At 41.5% G+C, this 26881-nt stretch overlaps 1 protein-coding gene across 2 annotated transcripts; it reads left to right on the forward strand.

Annotated features, from left to right (window-relative positions):
* The first annotated feature begins 941 nt into the window (after nucleotides 1-941).
* On the forward strand, nucleotides 942-26574 carry LOC140500397 (maestro heat-like repeat family member 5). 2 transcript variants are annotated; one of them, XM_072602940.1, is made up of 11 exons: nucleotides 945-1275; nucleotides 2537-2632; nucleotides 4967-5071; nucleotides 7558-7693; nucleotides 8985-9134; nucleotides 13920-15885; nucleotides 16552-16702; nucleotides 17807-17991; nucleotides 22336-22438; nucleotides 23334-23408; nucleotides 25621-26573. In XM_072602940.1, exons 6-9 carry the CDS (start codon nucleotides 15812-15814, stop codon nucleotides 22436-22438), a joined length of 513 nt encoding a protein of 170 aa, XP_072459041.1. In that variant the 5' UTR covers nucleotides 945-1275; nucleotides 2537-2632; nucleotides 4967-5071; nucleotides 7558-7693; nucleotides 8985-9134; nucleotides 13920-15811; the 3' UTR covers nucleotides 23334-23408; nucleotides 25621-26573. The 2 variants fall into 2 exon arrangements, 1 of the variants encoding a protein (XP_072459041.1); XR_011965719.1 differs by having other exon boundaries at nucleotides 942-1275; nucleotides 13920-15039; nucleotides 16552-17991; nucleotides 25621-26574.
* Nucleotides 26575-26881: the final 307 nt, after the last annotated feature.

Raw genomic sequence — 26881 nt, forward strand, 5'->3', positions numbered from 1 at the left:
AGGAGTCAGGAGGACCTGAGTTCAAATCCCAGCTCATACACTTAATACTCACTAACTGTATGACCCTCGACAAGTCACTTAAACCCTATTGGCTCATCCTGGGTCATCTCCACTCATTCTGATGAATATCTGATCACTGGATTCAGATGAATCTGGAGGAGAAGTGGGGTGGGTGACCTACACAGCTCTCACTTACTCAAAATAAACTCAAGTGAAGTCATGCCATTATTTCTCTGATGGCATGGTCGTCTTCGGCAATGACAGGTAAACACACATACATACATATATAAACACACACATATATATATATAGATTCACACATATATACAAATATGAGTATATTACATAAATATATATGTGTATATATGTATATATGTGTGTATGTGTGTGTACATATATATACATTATATATATATATATATATATATACCTAAAGCATGTTGGTCTATGGAAAATGGACCTAACTTATACTTATATACCCCACTCCCATCAATAGTACTCCTATTTGTTTTGTCAGAAAGACTGTTGGACAGAAGTTCTCACCTCTTTTCCCTAATCTAAAGGAGAGTGGAGACTTCAGGACAGGGAGAAAAAGATAGCTGGAATACACCGGGGTTTGGATGTGAGAGGACAAGAAGTCAAGGTTTTTGGCTTCAAGAGGCTTCAAATCTGATACTGTAGGTGATACTACCCACTTTTTCATAGACTACCGAACTAGAGGTGACATACAATTTATCTAAATCACCTGTATTTTCATTTGTCAAATTAGCTTCAAAGAGTAAGAATGATTTGCCCAAGCCCATATAGGTGATAGGTTGAGCACATCCTGGTTTAATGAAATCACTAACTGTACCCTTACATAGCATGAAGAATAGAAAGAAGATGGAGGAGAATGACCCTCACACATAATGGTGTGGTTCCTCACAAAACTCAAAACATAGTTGGGGGACACTATGTGGCTCAATGTGCCCACAATTCCCTTTGACTTTAAGGGCTGTCAGTGTGACCTCATCAGTGTTGTCTTAACAACCAGACTCAAACAAAAGAGGAAGAGCTTCGCAGTCAACTGAATCTGTCTTTATAACTCTTGAGTGAATAAGTGTTATTACATAAGATAGGCTTAGATATTCCACTCCATACACTGACATTCACAACTTCTTCTAATATATCCTCTTCAACTTTGTCAAGAAGGCATCACAAAGAGAATGCCATTCTCTTTTGACTCTTGCTGTAAGGACACAGTCCCCCTTGTCTCTGCATGTCTGATGGAAACAGGTAAATCTGCCTCTGCTTGGTAAACTTCTCCTCCAACTGACCTTCAAAGAGGGGAGACAGACACCAAAATAGTCAATAGAATCAGCAAGTAAGATATGAAAAATATAATGGATATTGAATAGACATAGATGCCCAGCTGAAAGTGATCACTCCATTCTTAAATCTTTCCCAGTTCTTTGTCTGAATATCTTTTTTGCTGCTATTACCCTCACTTCCATTGGACGTAGTTATTCATTCATGTTGTATCTCCTAACCCTGGTCATTTCTCCATGCTGTGTCTCAGGCCCTGCTAGATGGCTGCACCACATGGATAGATGGATAGATGAATAGTCTCCATTTTCAGACTGCATCCCAGCACTACCTTCCTGTATTAAATCAGGGAAGGATATGGAGAGGGAAAAGATCATGGGCATTGTTCTTCATCTTTGCTGTCTCTCTTGCTGTTATGGCCAATGAGAACTAATGTGGGTTGACTTGATGCCCACTGAGTGCTCAGTCAGACAACAAGAGCATTGGTGCAAAGAGGGAAAGGGGAAAGGTCTCTTTCTTTTATATGTTTATGGGCCCCCAAACTCTTACCTCACAAATTATATAAAATATATGCAGAGTTCTACTAAGCCTTGTCTTTTGAGCAGATAAGATAGAAAAGAAGTTAAAACTTAGAGATAAATTTATAGTTGAAAAAAATTTATGAATGAACAAGTCTGAAACTGCTTTAAAGAGTAAAAAAATGCTATAAAAACTCCCCAGATGATTCATAGGTGAAACACTTTCACATGTTGTTAGGCTTGCTCCTGTGCTTCAGCAGAGGTAAATGGCCAACTATCTAGCATTAGAAGGCTTGTCTTCACCTTCATCAGAGTCCAAACACTTTTGGAACAAAAACACCCTAAGAAAGAGGGAAAGACTCCACATGTGTTCTCACAAAAAAAGTTGTCACTGAACCTGTAATGTGAAACACAAGTTACACAATATCAGACCAAAAAGAAACCTAAGCATTGACTGCTTCTAATTGCCCTCATTGGATATTCTGAAAATGGCCCCTAAGTGTGAAAGACCACAAAGAGGAATGTACAAATGGGAGACACTAGATCATAAATATATGGCCGAAACACAAAGCAGCAAAACCAAGGGGTATGCCTGTATTTGGCTCAAGTCAACCCTGACCCCTCAGTCCTTGTCCAACTGAGACGCTGATCAAGGCCACATTTTGTGCAACTGAGCACTCCCTTACCTCTGATTTGTGTTTCTTCCCTTCTAGGTACTATACATGGATACTATGCTCACCTCAGATAGACTTCTTCAGAACTTAATCTCAGAAAATCACAATCCAGAAGATCTTCACTTCATACTAGTGGTAACCCAGGTTTTGCTGGGGGGCAGAGGGAATTGGGTTTATATGAAATACCATCCACTGAACCCATGAGGGTGGGAGACTGTATCTTGACCTTTTAAGTACTGTATCATCTGCCCTTGGCACATATTAAATGCTTAATAAACTTTTTTTATTCTTTTGTGGGATGAGGGTGTGACTGAAGATCAGAACACAAAGTTATTCTAGGTTCTATTACCATTGTATTTTAGTAGGATGTAAAGTTAGGATGTAGATATTGTAGCTTTTTAAAAGTCCTTTAGAACGTACCAGGGAGTATCAGAGCTGAAAGGAACTGTGTAGATGACAAACATATTGAGCAAAAGACAAAAATAAACAAAATACAGAACACAAAAATGTAGCTTTAACAGGAACCTTAAAACATAAAATATAAGTACTAAAAATACTTTAGAACATAGAATGTCAGAGCTAGAAAGATTCTAAAATACAGAATGCAAGTGTGTATGCTGTGCTGGAGGGGCCCTAACATTCCAGCTAGTGCAATCGCTCATGTTCAGAGAAGGAAACTAAAATCCGGATAGGGAAAATGACTTAGTATGAGCATGGTTATACTGGCAGAACCTCAACATTAACTCAGGTCTTAACGTCAGGAAGAAGATCGAGTTTAAGCAGTAAAGAGATTTTTTCTGTTTCATACTTAGCAAGTTTGATGTACCAGTAGCAAACAAAGCCATAAATTTCTAGCACACAATCAAAGATGGGTATGGAATTTAGGACTGAGGTCATGATTGCAAACATGCCTTTGGTAGTCATATACATAAAGGTGATCATTGAAGCAATAACCTTTAGCAGAAAAGGGTTACAAAAAACAAAGGAGACAGAGAAGAGGGCTGAGATCCATAGTCTGTGGAAAGTCTGTTTTTAAGAGAAGGAGAAAGGGATAGTTCCAGTATGAGATGAAAATATCCAGAAGGAGTGGGGGCCAAATGCTACACAAAGACCAAAAAAATAGGGACTAAGAAAATTATGTGGGAGGTATAAGTATGAGGAAATTAACATTATGAGGATACACTAGAAATTATGAATTATCACCACCATCAGCACTATCAACAAATAATCATCAATTATCATCGTAATTCTCATCATTGATGTCACCCTCTAATCAACATTGTCACCTAAATCATCACTGTCACCATCAGCAACCTCACTATCATTGCCAGTCCCATCACCAACAGAATCACGGTCATTCCCATTCTGTTCCCATCACCACCATCAGTATCATCATTGCCATCCCTGCATTCCCATCAGCATCATCACCATCGCTATTACCGTTACTCTTACCATTGTAATCCCATCACCACCACCAGGATCATGATCACTCGTTGCATTCCCATCAGCTTCATCAGCATCATTGTCACAATATTTACCATCACCATGATGTCATTCACCATTACTATCATTCTCATCATCTTCATTGCCATCCTCATAATCACAATTTTATTCATCATCGTTACTATTCTCATTTACACAAGACTATTGATCAACCTCTAATTAGGGTTTCTTGCTATAATGAATGATAAGATAAAACTGGGAAGGAAGTCGGTATGGACAAGAAGATCTAAGCTTGAAGAACTCTGGCTTTATGGACCATCTCTAGCAGTTTTACCACCACTGTCCTCATGAGGGCCAGGCTCAGCACGCACAAGAGGGAAGGGTACTCCCTTCAGAATCCAACCTAGGATTCAACATCCCCCAGTGCACAAGTGATTCTCAGTTCTCAGTGATGAAATATGTCAAATGATTTCTCTTCTTCTCCATTTACCTAGATACATACTACCCATCTTTCAAGGCCTAGCACTTAGTCTCATCTCTGCCAGGAAGGTTTCCTTGACACCTCTAAGCAAAAGGGATCACTCCTTTCCTTAAATGTGATAAAGCTCTTACAGTCTCAATCACCTGATCTTTTTGCATGATTCTTTTCTGCCTTGTGCTGATCTCTGGGGTCTCAAAGCCTACTCCATTTCCTAGGATTGACGACATGGATAAAACAGAATTGGAAATAAAAAAATCCTTTCTACCTGTACATATAGAACTTTCCACCACATTAGGCTACATTTTTTTCCTCCAGGTACAGTTTGTACAAAACCCAGTTGCAGCCCATAGTTTATGCTGTTACATCACATATCTAAATTTTGTTCTTTCACATAGATCCAAACACATGTGAGTTAAATGATAGGAAAAGTCCTGGAACTACCCTTAAAAAACCTGTAGTGTAGTAGAGTAGATGCTAGTATCCCTTCATAGATGTACCATTGGTCCCAAGGGGTCTGTGCTGTCTGCTCCTTTGTTCTCCCCCAGGAAATGCACACCTGGATGGTTGCAGAGAAGGATCACGAGGAGAAGTGGGCAGTGAGGAGCTGCATCAGTATCCTTAAGTTTGTGGCCCAGAAAATCTTCCTGGATGTGAGTACCACCATCATCTGACTCCTCCCCCAACCCCACCTTACTGCATCCCTCCCTACTACTGCTCATGGTGATATGTAAGTGAGCTCTTCCACATTATAGACTGTAGTCCAAAAGGAGCCCTAGAAAATAAGGCAGTCCTCATCTCCATCTACTTCCAGGACATTTGAAGGAGAGGATGGGTCTGCCCATAATTATCCCTAATGAGGGAGATTTCATGCTTACTAACTTGATTCATAAGCGTCATAACTTCATTAGCACCATTACATGATACCATGCTTGGAGGGAGCAGTGGGGGGAGGTACTCGAAGCAGAAGCAGGCTTCCAACTCCAGGTCCTCTAACTCTAAATTTATTGTTCTTCCCACTATGCCACTCCTTCCCCTCCCCCTCCCTCTCCCCCTCCTCCTCCCTCTCCCTCTCCCTCTCCCCCTCCCCCTCCCCCTCCTTCTCCCTCTCCCCCTCCCCCTCCCCCTCCCTCTCTCCTCCCCCTATCTATCTCTGTCTCTCTCATATTGTCTATAGAGCAGGCTAGCTGGAAAGTTTGGAGTTCACAACGTCCAAAGCCTTAGGACTTCCTCTCCATCTGGCCAGATCACTGTGTTGAGTTTCATTAAACTGATTTCATACTATTCCTTTACAGCCTGCTTGGTCCGATGTTTGTTAACCTTAACATTCATAAAGATTAACCAGGGGGATAAGTGTTTTAACTTCTTCACAACAGACTCAGTGGTCAAAGGAAACTTGAAGATAGCATGGTGATCAAGCCTGTTATCCTCAGGGGACTTTTCTGAGGGTACTTGGAGTGTTGTAAACCTAAAGTGCCTTGGATTGCCGCACAGTGGGGGATATTTGGATTTTCATCTGTTGGAGGCTATGGACATCCTTCATCACTGCCTTCTCACCCTTCAGGAACTTTGACTTGGTTTCTGTTTTGCAAAGGGCAACCATTTCCTTCTCTGCTTTTGTATACAATCTTGGAGAAAGGTTACATAATACGACCACTTGAAAAACCGAAAATAAGTATCAGTGCTCTAAGTATTGGCTCTTTCTTGGCTAAACCCAGAGATAGATTTGAACATAGAGATTACTCCAATGGCACTCTAATCTTATTATTTTATCAAAATCTGTAATTTTGATCAAATGATGCCTGCCCTCTATCTAGAGGACACCCTTCTTCTTTTTGTACTTTACACCATAGCCAACACCTTAAAACTCTCTATTTTATGCCCCAATTGCTAGTATGTTACCTCACTCCCCAAAATTACTCTGTATTCACTATATACATTCATGCATATATATAAAATGTATCATGTAGACATAAATAGGCACACAGGTATGTATTATGTATGTAAACACATAACTATTTACATCCTTTAAAATGCAAGTTCTCACCCGGCCCCCACAGTACAATGTAAATTCCTTGGGGAAAGAGGCTATCTACTTTTATCTTTCTATCCCCAGCATCTGCCATATATGAAAGTGTTTTAAAATCGCTCCTTGAATCAAAATGACTTGAACATTCATAATCAGAATCATTAAACAAAGTTATGTCTGGGTTTGCTTCTCTCAAGGATCTTTTTCTGATTCTACTACCTACATGGGAGACACTTCGTTAGAGGAGAGCTTTTTTCAAAACTGGATTTTGCTCTGTCTACCCAATCAAATATACCTTTCTTTCTTTCCAATTTGGTAATCATCAAACAAAGGAGAAACTTGCAATGACCTTTCAGTCAATTGTATGACATTAAAAACACAGGACCCTGTAGAAACTCACTTTGGGAGAATTATGGAATATTCTTCTCTCCAAGCAACCACCATCTCCTACTGGAGAGTTCTTCTAAGGACTTCCATTTTAAGGAATGGGCCAGCCTAGGCATCCTTCCTTCCTTTCCTGGCTCTGCTTACTTTCTGGGTTTCTCTGCCATGCTTCAGATGCCTTCTCACCCTAGTAGATCCCTCCACCCCTGGTACTTCCTCCTAGACCTTCCATTGGGAGGGAGGCTCTAGTCAGTCATCATTCTTTCCTCTCCATGGTCTGCTTCTACCTCCAAGCCCTTGCTCAGGTACTTCTTCCCTCCATTCCCTCATTCCTTGGTTTTCAAGTCCATTTCATGTGTTATCTTCTCTCATCAGAATTAAGCTCCCTGGGGACAGACACTGTCTTTTTGCTTGTACTTGGATCCCAGGCCTTTGGCCCAATGCCTGACACATAGGAAACACTTAGTAGATGTTTGTTGATTTGTCCTATGAGGGTGCTTAGGTGCATTTTAAGGATGGAAAATTAGGACAAAGAACTAGCTCTAGGCATTCCCTAACCAGAAAGTAGTAGGTCAGTTGTGAAAAAAGCATCATAAAACCTGGATCAAATTCTGAACCTCAGTTTCCTCATCTATAAAATAAAAAGAATGAGTTAGATGATTGCTTAGGTTCCCTGTAGCTTGAAATTACACAGACATGTTTCTCTTCTTTATTTTCTCTTGCCAGACAACAGAGGAATTTGGAAGATATGGGCATGCTGTGGGCATATTGGGCATATTATGTCTGGATCCAAACAAAGACGTTCAGCAACTGGTGTCTGAAGCAATAAACATTCTCCACAGAGTCCTCCTCTGTCAGAAAGGTGATCTCTGGCAGGACCTTTCATTTATTGACTCATCTTTCTGTCTCTATACCTCCTCCTATGGAGTTACGATCAATCCTAAACTCACCTCCCAACAGTGACTATGCCCTGAGCAATGACCATATTCCAACTGTAAATTGTAATCTCTGTGACAACATGCTGTGTGACCATGACCTCACCCCAGAAATGACCACATTGCCGTCACTGAATACCTCCCTATCCTAACCTCACCCCCAACATAAGTACATTCCTATCACTGATCCACCTCCACAACTCTAGCTTCACCATAACTTTGTCTCATAGTATCCCTGGCCTCATCCTCCATATCAGCCATATCTCTCAGCCTTGACAAAACTAACCCTTGACCATGGCATCTCAGCCCTGACCTTGTCCCCAATTTTGACCGCATCATGGCCCTTACCAAATAACCAAACTTGAACTCACTACAACCCTGACCATAATCCAGCTCTAACATTAATTCATTCATGATCATGTCCTCTGACCTTGACCAAATCCCGAAGCTTGACCACATCCGACACATGGGGATGCACACACCTCCTTGCACACATCCCCATCTTGACCCAACCTGACCCAAATCTGACCCCAACTTCAACTTCATATGTAGCCCTATACACACCCTTCCCTCACCATACCCTAACACTAACTACATCCCCAAACTTAGCCCCTCATTGACTATGCCCAACCTTGACAATTACTCTATTTCTGACTCTGAAGTAGAACCAGATCCCATTAGAGTTGTCTTTTAGGAAACAGCAGCCATAAAATGGGGACAGTAACAGTATCTTCCTCCCCGAGTTGTTGACAGGATAAAAGGAGTTAATATTTCTAAATCACTTCACAAACCCTATAGAACAATGTAAATGTATTATCCCTTTTATTATTAGATAATATCTTCTAGGACTTTGACCTTTGGTTGGTCATTCATTTCTCTAGGCCTCTATTTCCTTTATAACACAAGAACAATCTTTATCTATTCTGCATTCCTTGCAAATCAAATGACACAAAGCTATGGAACTATGTGGCAATGAGTACTCTTCTAGATTTTAAAGTGCCTTGCAGATATAAAACATGATCATTTCAGGAAGCCATACTGAAAAAGGTGGAATTTCAGGAGTCATTTACAGGAGCAAGGTGAATAAGGGAGTTAGTAAAAAGAGGCAGAGTTAAACCCAAAGGGAAAGAGATTAGACTTTAGAGGGACTAAGCATCATCACCCATAGGCCCAGATGGGTTATTGACTGCAGTATGGCTCTTCTCTCTTTGTCTTTAGGAGTTTGTGAAGCATTTCTCTTCACCCCAGATACAAGATCTCATCTGGACAGTGATTGAGGGTCTAGAGAGTACCCTGGATCACGAAACGGAAAGTGCAGGAGAGATGCTTATTACTGTCCTAGAAGATTTTGGAGCTCAGGTGGAGGAGGTATGACTCTTTGAAAGAGCAAGAATTGAATGAAAGAGGGCAGAGCTGAGATAAAGAGCCTAGAGTTTCCTCCTCCAGGAATGGGGACATAGTCTACATCCTAAAAAATAAAGTACTCAAATAAATGGGAGGTGGGGGGCGGTGGATTAGAGGAGGCAATACCATAAAGAGCCCTGGATTTGGATTTAGAGTTAAGAGGACCTGGGTTGAAATCCAAGCTCTGCTACTTGTTGCTTGTGGGACCTTGGGGAAGTCACTTTCCACCTTTGGGCTTCCTCTGCAAAATGAGAAAGTTGTGTCTCTAAGATCCCATCTGATTATGAATCCTATCATCCTTTGGATGGATCTACAAGGGTGAACGACCTACATCAAAATAAGTCCCAGGACATTAGGCTGACTTTTCCAAGAGGCTCCAGTCAAGTACTATTGCCTCGGTGGAATGTAGAATTTACCAACCAATTAAGCATTGACTTTGGACCTGCTATCAATCATTAAGTAAGCATTTTATGAGTGCCTACTATGTGTTAGGCAATGGAGGATCCAAAGACCAAAATTAAACCGTTTCTGCCCTCAGAGATCTCACATGGGCTCAGTCCCACACTCAGCTACAAGTGAAAGCGAGACAGGAGGTGCAGAAGAGTGTCCTGCCTGGCAAAGTTTGGGGGTTGCAGTCCCACTGGGCAGAAAAACACTCAAATATCAAAAACTATAAGAGAACAGGCAGTCAACTAGCATTTATTATGCACCTGCTTTGTTCCAAGCACAGGGCTAAATGGTGAAACAATGGAAGAAAACAGAAGCTCAAGGAGCAGAAAAATCAGAGAAAATATGGGAAAACCAGACCCCTGGCAGGAAGGACATGACCCAGATGATAATAAGAGCTAACACTGTCAGATACAAAGTTCTTTACGTGTGTTCACTCCTTTCATCTTACAACAACCTTACGAAGTAGGTGTTACTGTTTTACTGTAATACTTTCTTTTACACTTGAGGAAACTTGAGGCATGGAAAGGTTCAGTGATTTCCTAGGATCATAAAGCTTGTATGGATGTCGGAAGCTAGGTTTGAACTCAGGTCTCCTTAACTCTAGGTCCTGAGGGTTATTCACCATGCCACCTAGCTGCCTAGATTCAATCCTTCTCCCCCTCCCCCTTCCACCAACTGTGCCCAGGTTTTCTTCATTTTCTTTAAACTAAAATTACTTTATAAGAAAATGCCTCTCCTCTGAAATTCAGTGTAACACTCTATGCTTATTAGTTCCAGTGAGCGTAATTACTTCTCTGATTACAGATGTGAGGAAACGAGACCAATAAGCAGGAAGGACACCAGCCACATCATAATAATAATATCTATATAGTACTTGAAGGTTTGCAAATCCCTGGTTTCTGAAATCCAATTTAAACCTCTCTTTATTAGCTCTGGGGAGCGGAAGGAGCACTAGATCTGAATCCCGAGGGAACTCAGCTAGACTCCAAGCTTAGTTCTTAATGACTTTTGTGACCTTGAGTAAGTCATTTTCATTCTCTGGTTCTCAGTTTCCAATCTTCCTTCTGACTCTTAATCTATGAGTTGGATCCCTTTAGGTCCTTAAAAAAAGGCTCTTATAAATTCAGTTCAACTTAAGCGAAAAAACATTTGCCTAAGGTCCTACTAAGTTGAGGTCACTCACTTCATGCTAAGGACATGCAATCCATGGCATGATATAGACAGGGATATGAGATTAACAGTAGAGGAATCATGGAGAGGAATCTCCATCCTAGAAGGTACTTTAAAAAGAGTACTCTGGAACATTCCTGGCATGTGGTCGTCTAGCTTCTGCCAAGGACCCCATGACTCTTCTAGGACTCGGTCTTTTGGACAACTATCATCGTTAGGAAGTACTTCCAGCATAAAGCCAAAATCAACCTCTCTGACACTTGTCTCTGGGGACCAATAGAATGAATGGAATCCCTCTTCCATATGACAGTCCTTCAAATGCCTGAAAACAGTGAGCAGGCCTCTTTTGTAAGTCTTCTCCAAACTAAACATCCCCATTTCCTTTTGCCTGAGCTCACAAAGCCAGTTCAAGAGCCCTCAATTCAATTCATCAAATTCCTATTAAGTAAGAAAGCAGCGAGATTTAGTGGACACAGGGCTGGTCTGGAAGACAGGAAGGACCTGGGTTGGAGTCCCACTGGGTAAGTCTCTTAATCTCACACTCCTTTAGTCAGCTCTCTAAATTTTGGTAGAAGGAGTTTCCTCACCCAAGAATTTCCATTATCACTAAGATCACAGGTCCAGTACTCATCTTATCTGATAAGAGGAATAAGCACTTATCAAGTGCCTTGTCAGCAACTGAATGTTTAAAAAAATCCCTAACCTCAAGGAGCTCATACTGATGACTGCCAGTGTTCTCTCCTGAGATGGCACAATTGCCACCCTGTTTGCGCACCTCCCACTACATTCTAACTTGTCCCCAACTTATCAATGTGAATGGAAAGCACAGAGCTGAGCATAATAGTCCAGCGTGTGAGCAATATTCCAGATGTGCTCCAATCTGGGGACAAAGGACACAGGAACTCTATGCCTCTTAATATGACCCTTTTCTTGTTGTTTTCTGCCCAACTGTGGTTCCTTTGCAGAATGACATTCCCCAAGGCCAAGAGCCCCTGGACATCTGGGGAGCTCTTAAGTAAAATATCATGAACCTGCACACAAACATTCCCACTCCACCAAGTTTCCATGGCGATGCCCTTGAGAAGAAGGGTTGCATTTATATCAAACCTAAATTCTCGTCCTTGTAACTTCTACCTTTGCTTCTAATTCTGCCCTCTTAAGCCCATGAAGCACATGTCATCCATCCCTCTTCCACCTGACAGAATCTTTTAGGTTTCCTTCCTACTCTAAGGTCCCATGAAATATTTAAAGTCAGCTATCATGTCTCCCCTAAGGCATCTCCTCTCCTTGCTCTAACCATCCTCAGTTCTTTTCATCAGTCCCTTATAACATCATGAACTTCAGTATCCATCACTACCTTGTTTCCTCCTCCATGTTTTCTCAATCAGCAGATGAGAAAAATTCAAAGACAGTGATGGGGGGAGGGAAGAGACCTATCTGTGAATTTGTTATATTATAGAGGGAACCTCATGTAGATGAAAAAGTTGAGTATTCAATGTTCTAGCCTGTATTACTGGTGGTCCTATAATGCCTTCAAGTGGGTTCTTCCCCTTTCCTGAAATATTTTCCCTTCTCACCTCCATATTCTGGGAATCTTTAGTTTCTTTCCATGCTCCTTGGAGTCCTACCTCCTATAAGGCCTTTCCTCATTCCTACCTCCATCTCGTGCTGTTAGAACCTGGAAATGACTTCACATTTCCTTTGTAGGTTCTTTCTATCAGCTAACAGCTGCATGCGCATAGTTCCCCCCTTTAATCCCTAATGCCACACAGAAAGAAAGTTCCCCGAGGGCACAGACTGTTTCCACGTTTGTGCTCCTCCCTGCAGAGCCTAGCTAGCACAGTCTCACGCACACCAAGCCCTGGATAATGCAGCATGATGAAGGACTTTCAGTTCATGTCACGAAAGGATTGCCGGAAGGAACTAGGGGTGTTTATTTTAGAAAGAGAAGATTTAGAGAGGATGTGTTAGTTGCCTTTAAATATCTAAAGGGCCGCCATAGGAAAGAGGGGGTTCTGTTTGATCCCAAAGGACAGAACCAGGTATGACAGTGGAGGTTAGTTACAAAGTAGGCAAATTTAGGCTTTGAAGTCAGAAAACATTTCTTAATCATCATTAGAGCTGCCCAAAAGTGGAATGAGTTGCCCCAGGGGTTGGTAGGTTCTTCCTTTTAGGAGGTCTTCAAGCAAGGCTGGATGCACACTCAACTGGTATATTAAAGTCCAAATTTCTTTAACATTTGTATTAAACAGATGGTAACTAAGATGGTAGATGGTAACTTAGATGGTAACTAAGGTCCCTTCAAAGACTTAAATTCTGAAATTTTATGAAATACGTGTTGAATTGAATTCCCTACTTTTGCTCATAGTGATACCATAGAGGCAGCTAGGCAATACAGTCAAAGAATTATTAGCTGTGTGACCCTAGACGAGTCACTTGACCTGTGCCTCCTTTAGTTTCCTCATCTGTAAAATGAAGATAAGAAGAGTACCCACCATCACCATTGCACATAACAGATTTGCAGTTTCATGTGTAATCATCTTTTTTAATATATTACATTATAAAAATGCTTGTTTTATTACCTAGGTTAAAAATAAAATAAGTTTTAAAAACAAAGAACAGCACCTACCTCTCAGAGTTGTTCTCAGGAAAAATTGAGATAATATTTGTAAACACTGAGTGTAGTTAGTGTCTGACACGCAGTAATCACCCATTACAAAATGCAAGTAGGTGGTACAGTGGATAGAGCACTGGGTCTGGAGTCAGGAAGACCTGAGTTCAAAACCAGCCTCAGACACCTACCAGCTATGGGACCCTGGGCAAGCCACTTACCCTTGCTTTCCTCAGTTTCCTCCTCTGTAAAAATGAGCTGGAGAAGTAAATGGCAAACGACTCCAATATCTTTGCCAAGAAAACCCCAAATGGGGTCACAGAGTCAGACACAACTGGAAACAAGTGAACAAACATAAATACTGCCCAACCATGTCTTTCGCTCCAGGCTCCAACAATGTTTAAAACCTCCTGCTGTCTTGGACCTCTTCAACCTCTTCCATCCTGACAAGTCTTTTCAATCCTGTCTCTGCCATGTCTCTACTACTTATTTCATCTGTTTTTTTTCCCACCTCCCAGGTTGCAGACCTCTGCCAGAGACTCTATGGCCTCCTGACCTCCACTGACTCAATGATTGTCAAGAAAAAAGTTTTGAAGTCCATCACCATGCTGGCTAGATATCACACCCCAGAATTAGTGAACTGCTATCTGGAGCATTCTCTCCCAAAGGACCAGTACAATGCGGCATCTCAGGGATCCCAGCTCCCCCAAACCTCAGCAAGGCTGTGGAGTTAGCAAAGTTTGCATGGGAGTAGTATTCAGAAATCTGTAGTGGGATCCCATCAGTATGCCTGGCTATCCAGCAGGATACTTGTATGACCTGGCAAGGCACTTGTCCCTCTCTTGTCCCTCAGCTTACCCATCTGCAAAATGGGGGCAATAATCCTTGTGCCACCTCCCCCTCGGTTTTTGTTGCAAGGAAAGGGCTTTGAAAACCTTAAAAACTCTAGAAAGAGGAGATTTTTAGTGAATTAATTATTAATGAATCAATTTTAGTTTAATTTAATAGTTAAATTTAATTAATTATTAATGAATGGAAAAGCAGCTGGAAGGTATCATTTTCTTTAGTGCTCCCAGTCTCCACTTTCCCAATTCTATAATGTCCCCTCCCACCCCAATTTCCAGAGTCCTCTGCTAGAAGCTAAGGGCAATTAACAGAGAATTATAACACACAGTCCCTACTCTCAAGGATCTTTCAGTCTAGTGAGGAAGATAAGACAGGATAAAAAAGACAGGATTAAAGCAGGATAGTCTAAGGTAACATAACATGGGGCCATTTCAGTTGCACTACGATAATAATATTATTTTAAGTGCCGTAATATTAAGAATCACTTCCATTTTTTTGGAACATAGTTTACAGTTGCTCTGTGCAGTAAGGAGTATAGGCATAACTGCCCCCATTTGAAAGCTATGGAAAACTGATACTATAGATCTAGGGCTCATCTGTCTAGATATGGAAGGAATCTTAAAGTTCAGCTAGGCCATCATCCTTATTTACAGATGAGGAAGCCTATTCCCAAAGAGGATGAATGACTTGCTACCCAAAGCCACACTGCCAGTGTTAGACCCAGGATCTAAAGCCAGGTAGCTTGTACAGACCAGATCATGACAGTACAAGAATTAAAGGGAGAAGAGGAAGGTAAGGGACTCAGTGGTCAGGGAAAGTTGGCTGGAGGAAGTAGCTCTTGATTTGGATCTGGAATTATGGGGAAGGGTCTGTCTAGGTCCAAAGGATGACCTCACTTGAACTGTATATGTTCAAGGGATAATAAGGACACAAAGTCTAGCTGGAACCATGGGTAGGAGGTGGGAAGTAGCAGCCACTAAAACTGGAAGAGTAGGGAGTGACCAGTTCTGGAAAACATGGAATGCCAAGCTAAAAAGTTCAGACATTGCCCTGGAAGAAAGGGTTCCCCCAACCCTTGTTGGGGGAGGATAATAAAAAACACATTTAGGACTATGTAAATTTGAGGAGCTGCCATTTATATCTTAGAGCCTTGATGTCACTAAATAATGGGGAATAGTGGGAAGAGGGGATAACTGAGGGGATAGTCCCTAATTCCCATGTTCAGCATTTTACATTTGAACAGCAGACTTCAACCGATTGTTTGGGGGGTGAGGGAGAAGGGCCCTGCCCTATGCATTGGGAAATCTTTGAAAGTTATTGTATCTCTTAGGCAAAATAGAGTTGGTCATAGACCTACTATAGGCCCAGAATTTAACAGAACAGGGTTACAAGGCTTGTGTGTCCATCCTTCATTGCCAAAGAAGACCATGCCATCAGAGAAATAATGACATGACTTGCACCTGACTTTGTTTTGAGTGAGGGAGGGCTGGGCAGGTCACCAGCCTCACTTCTCCTCCAGAGCCATCTAAATCCAGTGACCAGATATTCATCAGGATGACTGGAGATGACCCAGGATGAGACTATTGGGATTAGTGACTTGCCCAAGGTCACACAGCTAATGAGTGTCAAGTGTCTGAGGTGAGATTTGAATTCAGGTCCTCCTGACTCCTGTACTTGTGCTCTGTCCACTTTGAAGGCAACATAGTGCAGTGAAAAAGAGTATGTTGGATTTAAAATCAAAGAAACTGAGCTCAAAATACCATTTTTAAACTATGTGATCTTAGGCAAGTCACATGACCTCTCTGAGCCTCAGTTCTATTAATTTATAAAATGAGAGGGTTGGGCTAAATGCACCTGTGTGGTCACTTATGGTTTTCTGTAAATGATCTAAGAGTAATAATAAAAAAAAAAAACAGTCCGGGCCACACTGACCAAGTTCAGGAAATGTTCTGGTCTCATCCCAGTGCTCTGGGATCTCTCAAATGAAAGAACTAGATTAGATACCCTGTCTCTTCTGGCTTGACATACTGTGATCCATTAATTTAGTGGCAGTGTATAGAGGATTAGACTTGGAATAAGAAAGATCTGAGTTCAAAGCTTTCGATCAGATACAGGAAAACACTCTCCAAAGACTTTCCCTTGGCCCAGAGGAAAGGACAAAGAGTTTAGAATAAATTTAGGGTTAGAACAAGCCTCTGCCTGAAGGCCCCAGTGAGGAGGGAGCTGGGGTTAGGAATATGAGTGGAGGCCAAGTCAACTCACATAATTTATTGCCAACCCCTGATTCTTGGCTTTGTTTGACAGTGAAATCATCAACATTTGGAGGACCATGGGAGTAGAGAGGACGATATCCCCCAAGGTGGTGCAGGGACTGCTGCTTAAGCTTCATGAGCGGCCGAGTGTAAATGAATTCACCAATACCAACGACACTAACCTCTATGTGGATTCGCTAGCTGTAAGCTGTAAACAAGCAATTCTCATGGGACCCTTAGCCTCCCCCCAGTCTCTGACGGGCACCAATCAATCTATTAATCACCATTCATTAAACACCTCCTGTGTGCCAGGCATTGTGCTGGGGATACATAAAGAAGCAGAAGACAGTCCCTTCCCTCAGAAAGGTTACAGTCTAATGGGAGAGATATATTCAATCAAGCATATACAAAGCAAGGGACCATTCGGTATTTCCTTATCTTCTTCACAAAGCAAAGACAAGGCCTTTAACCACCCTGCTGGAAACCCAGGATTAACTGGCTTTGGTGGAGAAGAGATGGTATACGTGCAAAATGCCAGAACCAAAGGGCCTGCAGTCAGCTCCCACTTCTGACACTACCTATATGGCCTTGGCAACTGTCTTGGACCTCAGTTTCCTCACTTGTAAAATCAGGGGGTTGAACTAGATGGCCTCCTGAATCAGGGAGAAGATCACCACATTAGGAGTTCGTGACCCAGCACCCTGTGTTTCCAATACAGTCATTTCAGACTTAAAAGTTGGAAAATAGCCTGATGCATTGGAAAGCACTGCCCTGGGAGTCAGAGGCTCTTCCATTTACTAGCTCTGGGTGAATGATTGAGCAAATGTCCTAATTTCTCTAAGCGTCTGTTTTTCCATCTGTAAGAGGGGAATAATCATACATGTGCTACCTACCTGAGAAGACTTTTGTGAGAGAAGAGTTTCAGAAACTTTACAAGCACTATAGGAATACTCATTATTGTTGGATCAGAGCCCTAGAGCAAGAGATCTTAACCCTTTGGTGTCATGGATCCCATATCTAATGAAGCCTGGGAACTCTTCCTCAGAATAATGCTTTCAAATGCATAAAATACAAAGGAAATTATATTGAAATATAGTTATCAAAATATTAGAAAATCAAGTTGATGGACTCCAAATTAATTATGTGTCCAGTGGCCCATTGTGAGATATTAGCTCAAAGCCTGGGACAAGGGAACAGGACTGGGACTAGGGAGGGACAAACCTGAAAGATCTGAAGAAGAGATCTGCCCTGCCTTTCTGAGAAATCTTCACCCTAAGATCTACTCTCCCTTGTCTTCTTCCTGGCAGGCCATGAATGCACTCTGTGAGATCCAATATTGCAGAGAACACCCCGAGGCCATGCAGTTCCTGTACCCACAGCTCCTCCTGGGCCTCCTTACTCAGGTGCACTATATGTTTGAACTTGGCCTAACTGATCCACCCAAGACAAATGAGACGTCACAGGAGGCAGAGCCAATGTCCAGCCCTCTGAGGTAAGGGCCACAGCTTGTGGTTTGGTAGAAAGCTGTGACCACTGGGTCCCACTAATTCTAGAGGTAACTTTGGGAAACTTTTCCTCTGAGACTTAGTGGCCTCCTTTATAAAGTCATAAGTGGGTTATATGGTTTCTATAGAAAAAATTTTATTTCTATAAATCATATAATATAGAAAAAAATAGAACAGGTGATTTCTCGGGTTCCTTCCACCTCTTACTTTCTGTTCTAAGGTTCCTTCCTGCTCTGCCTCTTGATATTACATGATCTGAGGTCCCTTCCAACAGCGATAGTCTAGACCTGTGGTGGGTTTCCAATTGAAATGGTCCTTAAACCAGTCATACATAAGGAACGCTGCCTACATACTGACTTCAAAAGCTAAACGTTATCATTCTCTCTGTTCTATTGTATTTTCTTTATTTTGCTAAACATTTCCCAATTAGCTTTTAATCTTGTTCAGACACACTTGGGAGTGCTGTAACCACAATGCGGCTGCACATCTGACACCTCTGGTCTATGATTCTATGAGTATTATTAAGGAGAAAAAGCTGCCTGGGGCAGATCACAGAAAGAAAGACTACTGATTCCATTTCATTCAACAAGTTACTTCCTGGACCCTGGCACATTACTCTATATCGTAAGAGGCTATTTCTAAGATGACATGGTTTAGTACTGTCTCAATTTAGGTACTAAAATACTGAATAAGAAATGGAAAGAGCATTTGACTAGGACTTAGCAACCTGAGTTCAAATTCTGTCGATGCCAATCACTGGCTGTATGACCTTGAGTGAGTTTCTTCCCCTCTCCAAGTCTCAGTCCCATCCTCTGTTAATTGATCTCCTGGGAGTTCCCTTCCAACTTTGACAGTTTCTGAATCTGCATATCTGTCACCTTTATTTACCCACTCTGTCTTTCACACTCACACCTGCGTTCTCAACATCTTTTTTTTAAAAACAGTAAGTTGTAGAGCAAAGGTTTCCATGTTCTCAATTCAAACCCACGTTCCCTCTCAAAATTTTCCACTCAAAAGATGCAGAATTTTGGGGTTGCTTTTTTTCCCGAACCAATTTAAAATGAAGGTGACTCAACATGGACTGAATCTTTGTCTAAGAGTTTCTCATTGCAAACAGGAAGGTTTCCCATCACTCAGGCAAAGGTAGCAGTGCCCTCTGCCAAGGCTCTAGTGTCTGAAAGACTTGCACCTATACAAATGAAAACCTTAGAGCCTCCTGTTCATACCACAGGTTCCACCAACCAACTCTCCTCATAGTTCACTAAAATTTAAGCTTCAGATCAGATCCTTAGAACAGCAAGTAAACTTAGAGCAACAGAGGAAAGAATGTCCTGTACTGGATTAGGAATTAGGGAACCAGAGTGCTTTACTATTAGCTAGCTGGGTGACCTTAGTTGGGTAAGTTCACTCTTCTCCAGGCCTCAGTTTTCTCATCTGTAAAATGAAAAGATTGGACTCTAGGACAGGTTTGTAACCTTTTTTATATCATGATCTCTTCTGCACACATGCACACACACACACACACACACACACACACACACACACACACACACTCTCCCCCAGCTCTTTGGCAGTCTGGCGAAGGCTGTGGACTGTTTCTTGGAATAATGTTTTTAAATAATAAAGTACATAGGGTCACAAAGAAAATTATATTAAGTAGAATATATTGGAAAATGCTGAAATAGAGTTATCAAAATATTTTTCCAAAAACAGTTCACAAACCCTATGTTAAGGATCACTAGACTAGATATTCTCTGATGCTATGAGTCTTACTAATAAGAAGGAGTTGGCTTTGCCAAAGTGGAAATTTTGGGAACTTCAGGGAGAAGTAACTACACTATACCACAAAGTGGCAACTGTGCTTAGGTGGCAAAGGGGTTAGAAGACTGGACCTGAAGTCAGGAAGACCTAAGTTCAAATCAAACCTCAAAACGTAGCTGTGACCCTGGGCCAATCATAATTCCTCTCTGCCTCAGTTTCCTCATCTGTAAAATGTGGCTAATAGAAGTATATATCTTCTCCTGGAGTGGTTGTAAGAGTCAAAAGAGACAATATACATAAAGCATTTTGCTCCTTAAAGTGCTACATAAATACATGAATGCCACTTATCATCACTGTCATCATCATCATCTCCATTTTAGATTTTATAATACAGTGGAGGAAAGCCAGGCACCCTTTAGATTTGGAAAAGCAGATGTCAAAGGGAAAACAGATTTCAGGGGAAGGATAAATAGAATTTTATGAACTAAGATTCTACAAAGGAGGGATAGAAGATGCTCAGGAAGAAGAGATACAGAGAAATAGTTCCAATGGGAAGGCAAAACACAGAAGCTACAGAGATTGAAATGGACATGCATGTCCAATTTTACAGTTGGAGAAACTGAGCCAAAAAATGGTTAAGTGACTTTCCCAAGGTCACACAGTTAGAACATTTCTGAGACTGGATTTGAACTTGAGTTTTCCTGACTCGAGGCCCTGAGCTCAATCCACTGTTCCACCTGGTTACCCATAGTTAAAGAAACTGGGCATGGTTATCATGAAGAAGAGAAGAGCTGGGAAGAGGGAAAGGAGAGTTAGAATAGACTGAGGGCTGTCTGCTGACGAGAGATCAGACTTGCCCCTTGTGGCCCCTGACGGAAGAACCAGGAGCAAGGAGACGAGGTAGAAAAGACTCATTTAGCGTAAATGTCATGGAAAGATCAGTCACAATTACAGCCATCCAAAAGCTGACTGGGCTTCCTCAAGAGGTTGTGTATTCCTCTTCAAGGAGAGGGCACAGGAATACACAGCAGGTATATTGTACTGGGAGTTCTTTATCAGGTAGGGATTAACCTAGATGAGGTCCCTTCCAAATCTATAATTTTGTGATTCTGTGGCCTGTGGTGAGATATTGTATATGTATGTATGTATGTATATGATAGGCATATACATTTATATACCTATACATAAATGCATATGTGTATATGTAAGTACATGCATACATTTATACACATACATATATACATTTGTATACATACATGCTTGTGTGTGTATATATGGGTATATATAACTCTCTATTTTTCCTGTGTCACCTTGGGCCAGTCACTTGACCTCTCTTGGATTCCAAGCGGTCCTCTTTACTGAGCCTTCCAGCTTCTTACTCTGACCAGGAAGAAGGGATATCCTGGTAAATGTTTAACTACCAGCTCTCCAGGAGAAACAAATGTACAGACATGCTTCTAAGTTAAATCTACATTAAGATTTCTCCTTTTTTTTTTAAAAGTCTAGCCAATCAACAAAACAATAAACCAAGCCCAGATCTGTAGCTGCTTTCCAGGGTTGGAATACTCACACTGAAAAATTAACAGCAGTGCCTTGGAGTCCTTACATGCTGACTCTAGTGCACCCCTGGTCGTAATTCTAATATTCAGTGTTCTCTATTCCAGCATTCTGTTTTCTTCTAGGTCCAACAGTCCCCATTCTATGTTCGAAGGGTCTATATTCCAACTTTCATATTCTTTACTTCCTACCCTTGCCTATTCAGTTTGTTTTCCCACTATTTGTGGTCTTTTTTAAAAAAATCAATGTTAAAAACTTTTTGCTCTGTTCATCCTATGTACCTTTCTTGAAGTATAAGTAAGCTAATTTAGTAGAAAAAGAGGCAAAGTTATTGAAGGGGTAGGGTCCCCTCAGTCCCTGTCCTCAGAGAACCCCACATCTCAAGAGATGATCCCTGGCCCTCTCTACCTTGTATTTCAGTATTCTAAGTTCCTGGAGGGTCAAAGAATCTAGTCTTACTTCCTCCTTTCCCTCCCATAAATCCTATAGTACAGGACTGAGAATGCAGTAGATGCTCAGTAAATGTCTGATGTCTGATTCCACAGTTAAGAGAGTGGAAAGGAGTACTGGGTTTCAGAAGGCAGAGGTGTGAGTCCCACTTCTGAAACTTCCTAGTTGTGCCATGACCATGAATAAGTTCATTTAACCTCACTTAAGCCCTAATTTACACATCTCTAAAATGGAGTTCATAATTCTTGTACTATCTCACAGGGTTAATATAAGGAAAGTGCTTTGTAAACTTTTAAACCCTATAGAAACGAGAGCTATTATTCTCAATGTGCATTATTAATAAATGATTGAGAAAATGTGCAGTAAACACACAATATACCTGTGGAGGCCAGGTTAGGGCTAAGGGCCCAGGGTCACAGGTCATAGTTGACCCCTCTTCCCCCTGAGGGATCCAAAGAGCAAAGAGTACACAGTGGCCCTGGGACAGAAGACCCGTAACCCTTGGGGAAAGGGCAGCCAAGTCTATAAAATGAAGGGCCCCCAATATCATCTCTCTGACACAGATGCAGGATCGTGATGAACAATTTCAGGTCTACATCTCAAAGGCCCTCAAATATCTCCGCAGTTCCCAGGAAGGCCTCAGAATTTCAGCTGCCTTGTTTTTAGGTAAGGAGGGGGATGCTGGAATATTCTGAGCCTTCTCTCTTCCCTTCTATCTTGTCTTCTTCTGTCCTGTTGATCTCCTTTGTCCCTTTCTTTCTCCTCTATTTTCTTCTCCAGTTCTTTTTTCCTATTTTTCTCTCCTCGCTTCTCTCTCCCTCCCCTCTTCTCTCTCTCCTCTCTCTGTCTCTCTCTTCTCTCTCTGTCTCTCTCTGTTGCATGCTCTCCTCTCCCCTCTTTATTACCCCCACCTTGACTAACTTTTCTCCCCTTTTCTACTCTCTCTCCCTTTCAGTTTTCCTCCTCTCCTATTTGTCTGTCCCCTCTCTTCTGCTTTACTCCTCTCTTTCCCTTCTGCTCCTTTCTTTTTCTCCTCCCCTCTTCTTCCCTCAGCTTTCTCATCCTGTCTCTCCCCCTTTTTGTGTCTCTCCTCTCTTCTCTTCTACTCTCTCTTGTTTTCCTTTCCTCCATTCCCCCTTTGTCTCATTTCTCTCCTCCTCTCCTGTTTCTTTCCCTTCTCTTCTTCTCTATTCCTCTCTTGTCCTTTCCTTTACCCCTGTACTCCCTTCTCCTCTCCCTTTCTTATAGCACAGCAGAAGCTTTGGCTGTAGATGAAATAGAAACTTAGACTCTGAAACCCCAGCCACCTACCAAGCACCTAACCAACCAAATGCCCATAAGGCCAATCCTGACAAAACTGCCAATACAGATCCTTCTCCAACCCTCTCCTCACCCCACTCCTGACCACACCCTAACCTACCCTCATCTGTATCCTGATTTCACCCCTACCCTGAGAGGAGTGCCAAACATGCCCTATGGCTGTTGCTTATTTCTATTTTCACCAATCTCCTTCCAGGGAAATGAGATCTCAATGAACCCTTTTCTTTCTTCGTCCATTCAGGCTACATCATCTCCTATTATCCTGATACAATCTTCGAGGGTGCAAGTGATTCTGACTTGGCCTTGTTCTATTACAGTAAGTCTCAAATTGGGATCAGCCCCTTCCTTTCTTGAATGCCCACCCAATCACCATCCCATTCCATCTTCCTCTCCCTGCTTCTCTCCTTCCAGCAGCTTGGCTTCCACTAGCCCTGGGGATCTAAAACTGTGGAACATAGAAAGTTAGAGCTGGCAGTGGCTTGGTGATCACCTTTTCTAGCTTCCCTCATTTTACAGAGGAGGAAACTGAGACCCAGAGAAGGAAATCAGGCCAGCATTAGACTCCTGATCCACACTGGCTCTCAGGTTTCACTTCATTACAAACTGAGCTTTCAGGAGAAGACCTCAGCAGCACAGGACATAAAGGGAGGAACAGTTGTACACAACCCAAGGCTGATGGGAGGAAGGTGACAGAGATGGTAGGCACTAACAGAAGAAGCCAGTCCTAAAAAATAATTCATACAAAGGATCTCAAGGCCATTCATGGAGACCATTCTCTCCTCCCTATCACCTTATTCTCCTCCCTATCACCTAGACCTCTGCAATCAGAAAAGCTTCTTTTTGTTGTTGTTGCCTACAAATATATCCAAGTCTCCTCAATTTCTACCCTCTCTAAACCCAAATCCTTCCACTTCACCTTGACATTCCCTCGTTATTAACATATCTCTTTTTCCCTCACAGATAAAATTCTAGAAAATGTTTATCCTTCTTTCCCATCTTATATTCACATGTCAAACCACCTGGCCTTGCCACTCATAGGTTGTGCAACATTGGATGAGGCACCATGACCCTCTTGAATCTCCCCCACTCATCTATTCATACAGATTATAATCCCTGCCCTAACTACTTCACAGGGATGAATGTTCTGGTAAACTAATAGAACTAGTGGACAGGCTTTGAAAGGTCTAAAGCAACTCAGCCTGAGTCCTAGGCATGACTCTGGCACTAAATCTCTCTAGGTGACCTTGGGAAAATGTGTTGCTCTTCTCTAAGTCTTAACTTCTTTCTCTGTAAAATGATGCATTGGAACTAAATGACTAATAAGGAATAGCTTTAATATTCTTCATTCTGTACTCTACAGTTCCTTCCAGTTCTGACATTCTGTATTCTTAAGTTCTTAGGTCTCTTCCCTCACTTGTGTTCTGTGTCCTAACATCCTGTGTTCTAAGGTCCCTGCCAGCTCAAACATTCTCTGTTCTTACTTTTAAAGTTGTAAGGTCTCTTCCATCTCTACTGTTCTATGTTCTGACATTCTAAGTTCTAAGACTTCTTCTGCCTCTAGTGTTCTTTCTATGTTCTAACATCCTGTGTTCTAATGTCCCCAGTAGCTTAAATAGTCTATGTTCTGACATTCTATGTTCTAAGGTGTTTTCCAGTACTTAATGTTCTGAATTTGAAGTTGAGACACCTGGATTCAAATCTTGGCTCCATTACCTGCTCAGCTGTGTGACTGTTAGTTAGTTATTTTACCCCTATAAGTCTCAGTTTTCTCATCCATAAAATTAGAGTAATTATGAATTGATGACCTCAGGAGATAGTTGTGAGGGCAGTACTTTATATACCTTTAAAGTACCATGGAAACATGAGCTATATATCTGTATAATTCACTTCAATTCAACAAATATTTGTTAAACACTTCCTAATTGTGCCTAACTGGTAAAATGGGAAAAGTAACACTTGTACTGGCTACCCCCTTGCCATGTGAGAAAAATACTATGTAAGGAAGGCCCTAAAGCTCTATAGACTTACAAATTATACTGGTGACCTCTTCCAGCTCTACCATTCTGTGATTGAAAACCTCAACTGTAAAGGATGACACTATTTTCTTTCCCTTTCCCTGCTGCCCTTTGACCCTGCTTCAGCCTACCAACGGCTCTGAGACTGAGCCTACTCCCTTGCCTAAAATGGGCGGGAGAGTAGAGGGGAGATATGTGTGTATACACACACACATAACATACACACATATATTTTATATATAAAATATACACATATGCATACATACATGCATCTATATGTGTGTATATATGTACATATATGTGTGTGTACACATATGGGTTGGACTTGGGTGGGGAGAGAAGGGAAAGGGGCTTTTTCTCTTTCTTTGAATGCCAGTGGCATTCCACCCTCACTCTTGCCCCAGGGAGCAAGGGACTACAGATCCAGGGCCCAGGATCATGGAAATGGCTTGGGTGGGTCCCTGGGTAAAGGCAAAGGCAGGAAAACTCTCACTGAGCTTTCTTCTCTTTGAGGTCTGGACAAACTAAAGCAAGATCCAGATCAGAGCATCGGGGACTTTGCTACCATGTACCTCAACCACCTTGATGAAATGTCCAAAAGGATGAACTGATCTCATACCTTGCGTATCCCACAAGACCTCCCTCCTGCCTCTAGAAGTTAGGTCTCCCAAAAATGTTAGTTCTCTCAATATGTTAGGTCTCCCAACATGTTAGGTCTCTCAATACACGTTAGGTCTTTCAATATGTTAGTTCTCTCAATATGTTAGGTCTCCCAACATGTTAGGTCTCTCAATACATTAGGTCTCTCAATATGTTAGGTTTCCCGATATGTTAGGTCTCCGGATATGTTACGTCTCTCAATATGTTAGGTTTCCTGATATGTTAGGTTAGATATTCATTCATGAAGTCATTCTTGATGCCTTATGATTAACCTACAAGTTAAAGAGTCCAGGGCCCTTCAGTGCCTCCCTCCAAACTCTTAAAACCGTCAAGCTCCCTTTGGGGCATCAGAATCCCCCAGTGCACCAACTTGTCCTCCATGGGCTTTAGTTTTGCTTTGACCTAGTATGATGGCTTCTCTCATCTCTCCCCTGTTCTCTATTAGCCTCCCCCAAGTCCAGGCTTTCCAAACTCTTGGGTCTACTGTTAAAACAGTCAGCCTGTCTTTGGGCCATCAGAATCCCCCAGTGCACTGACTTGACCCCCATGGAGCATCTATTTTGAGACACAGAAAGGGACATAAGATATAGAAAAATACAAATAAATAAAATGTTCTATGAGGAGGAGGAGGGTATAAACTGGGAGAGTTAAAAATTTCATGTTATAAGTAGCACCCAAATTGAACCTTTAAAAAAAGATGGAAAATTGTAAAAAGCTAAAAATTTTTAGAAATTCCATGTTTTGATTATGCATCCCTGTTCTTGAACCATATTCTAGGGCATGTGTCCTCAATATATGTATTAAAATATGTTTGTTAATATCTATAAATTAAACATATGTTCATTGTTTTAAAAGTCTGGTTTATTTTAATATTTGATTTTAATTACCGTCATATCTGAAAAAGATACTTAAATCCAAATAGGAAAAAAAAAGGCGTGTGGTTGGTTTCACTAACTTAATCATGATACTCATTTTTTAATCTATTGATTTTTTAATCTATTGCATCAATTACACAAGAGATTATTGTTGAAATATGGCCAGCAAATTTCCAAATTTTCCGATGTCAATCAGTTATTCTTGCAAACTAATTGGAAAGTGTTATATTTTTATATTG

Source organism: Notamacropus eugenii, chromosome 4, assembly GCF_028372415.1.
Source record: "Notamacropus eugenii isolate mMacEug1 chromosome 4, mMacEug1.pri_v2, whole genome shotgun sequence".
NCBI lineage: Eukaryota > Metazoa > Chordata > Mammalia > Diprotodontia > Macropodidae > Notamacropus > Notamacropus eugenii.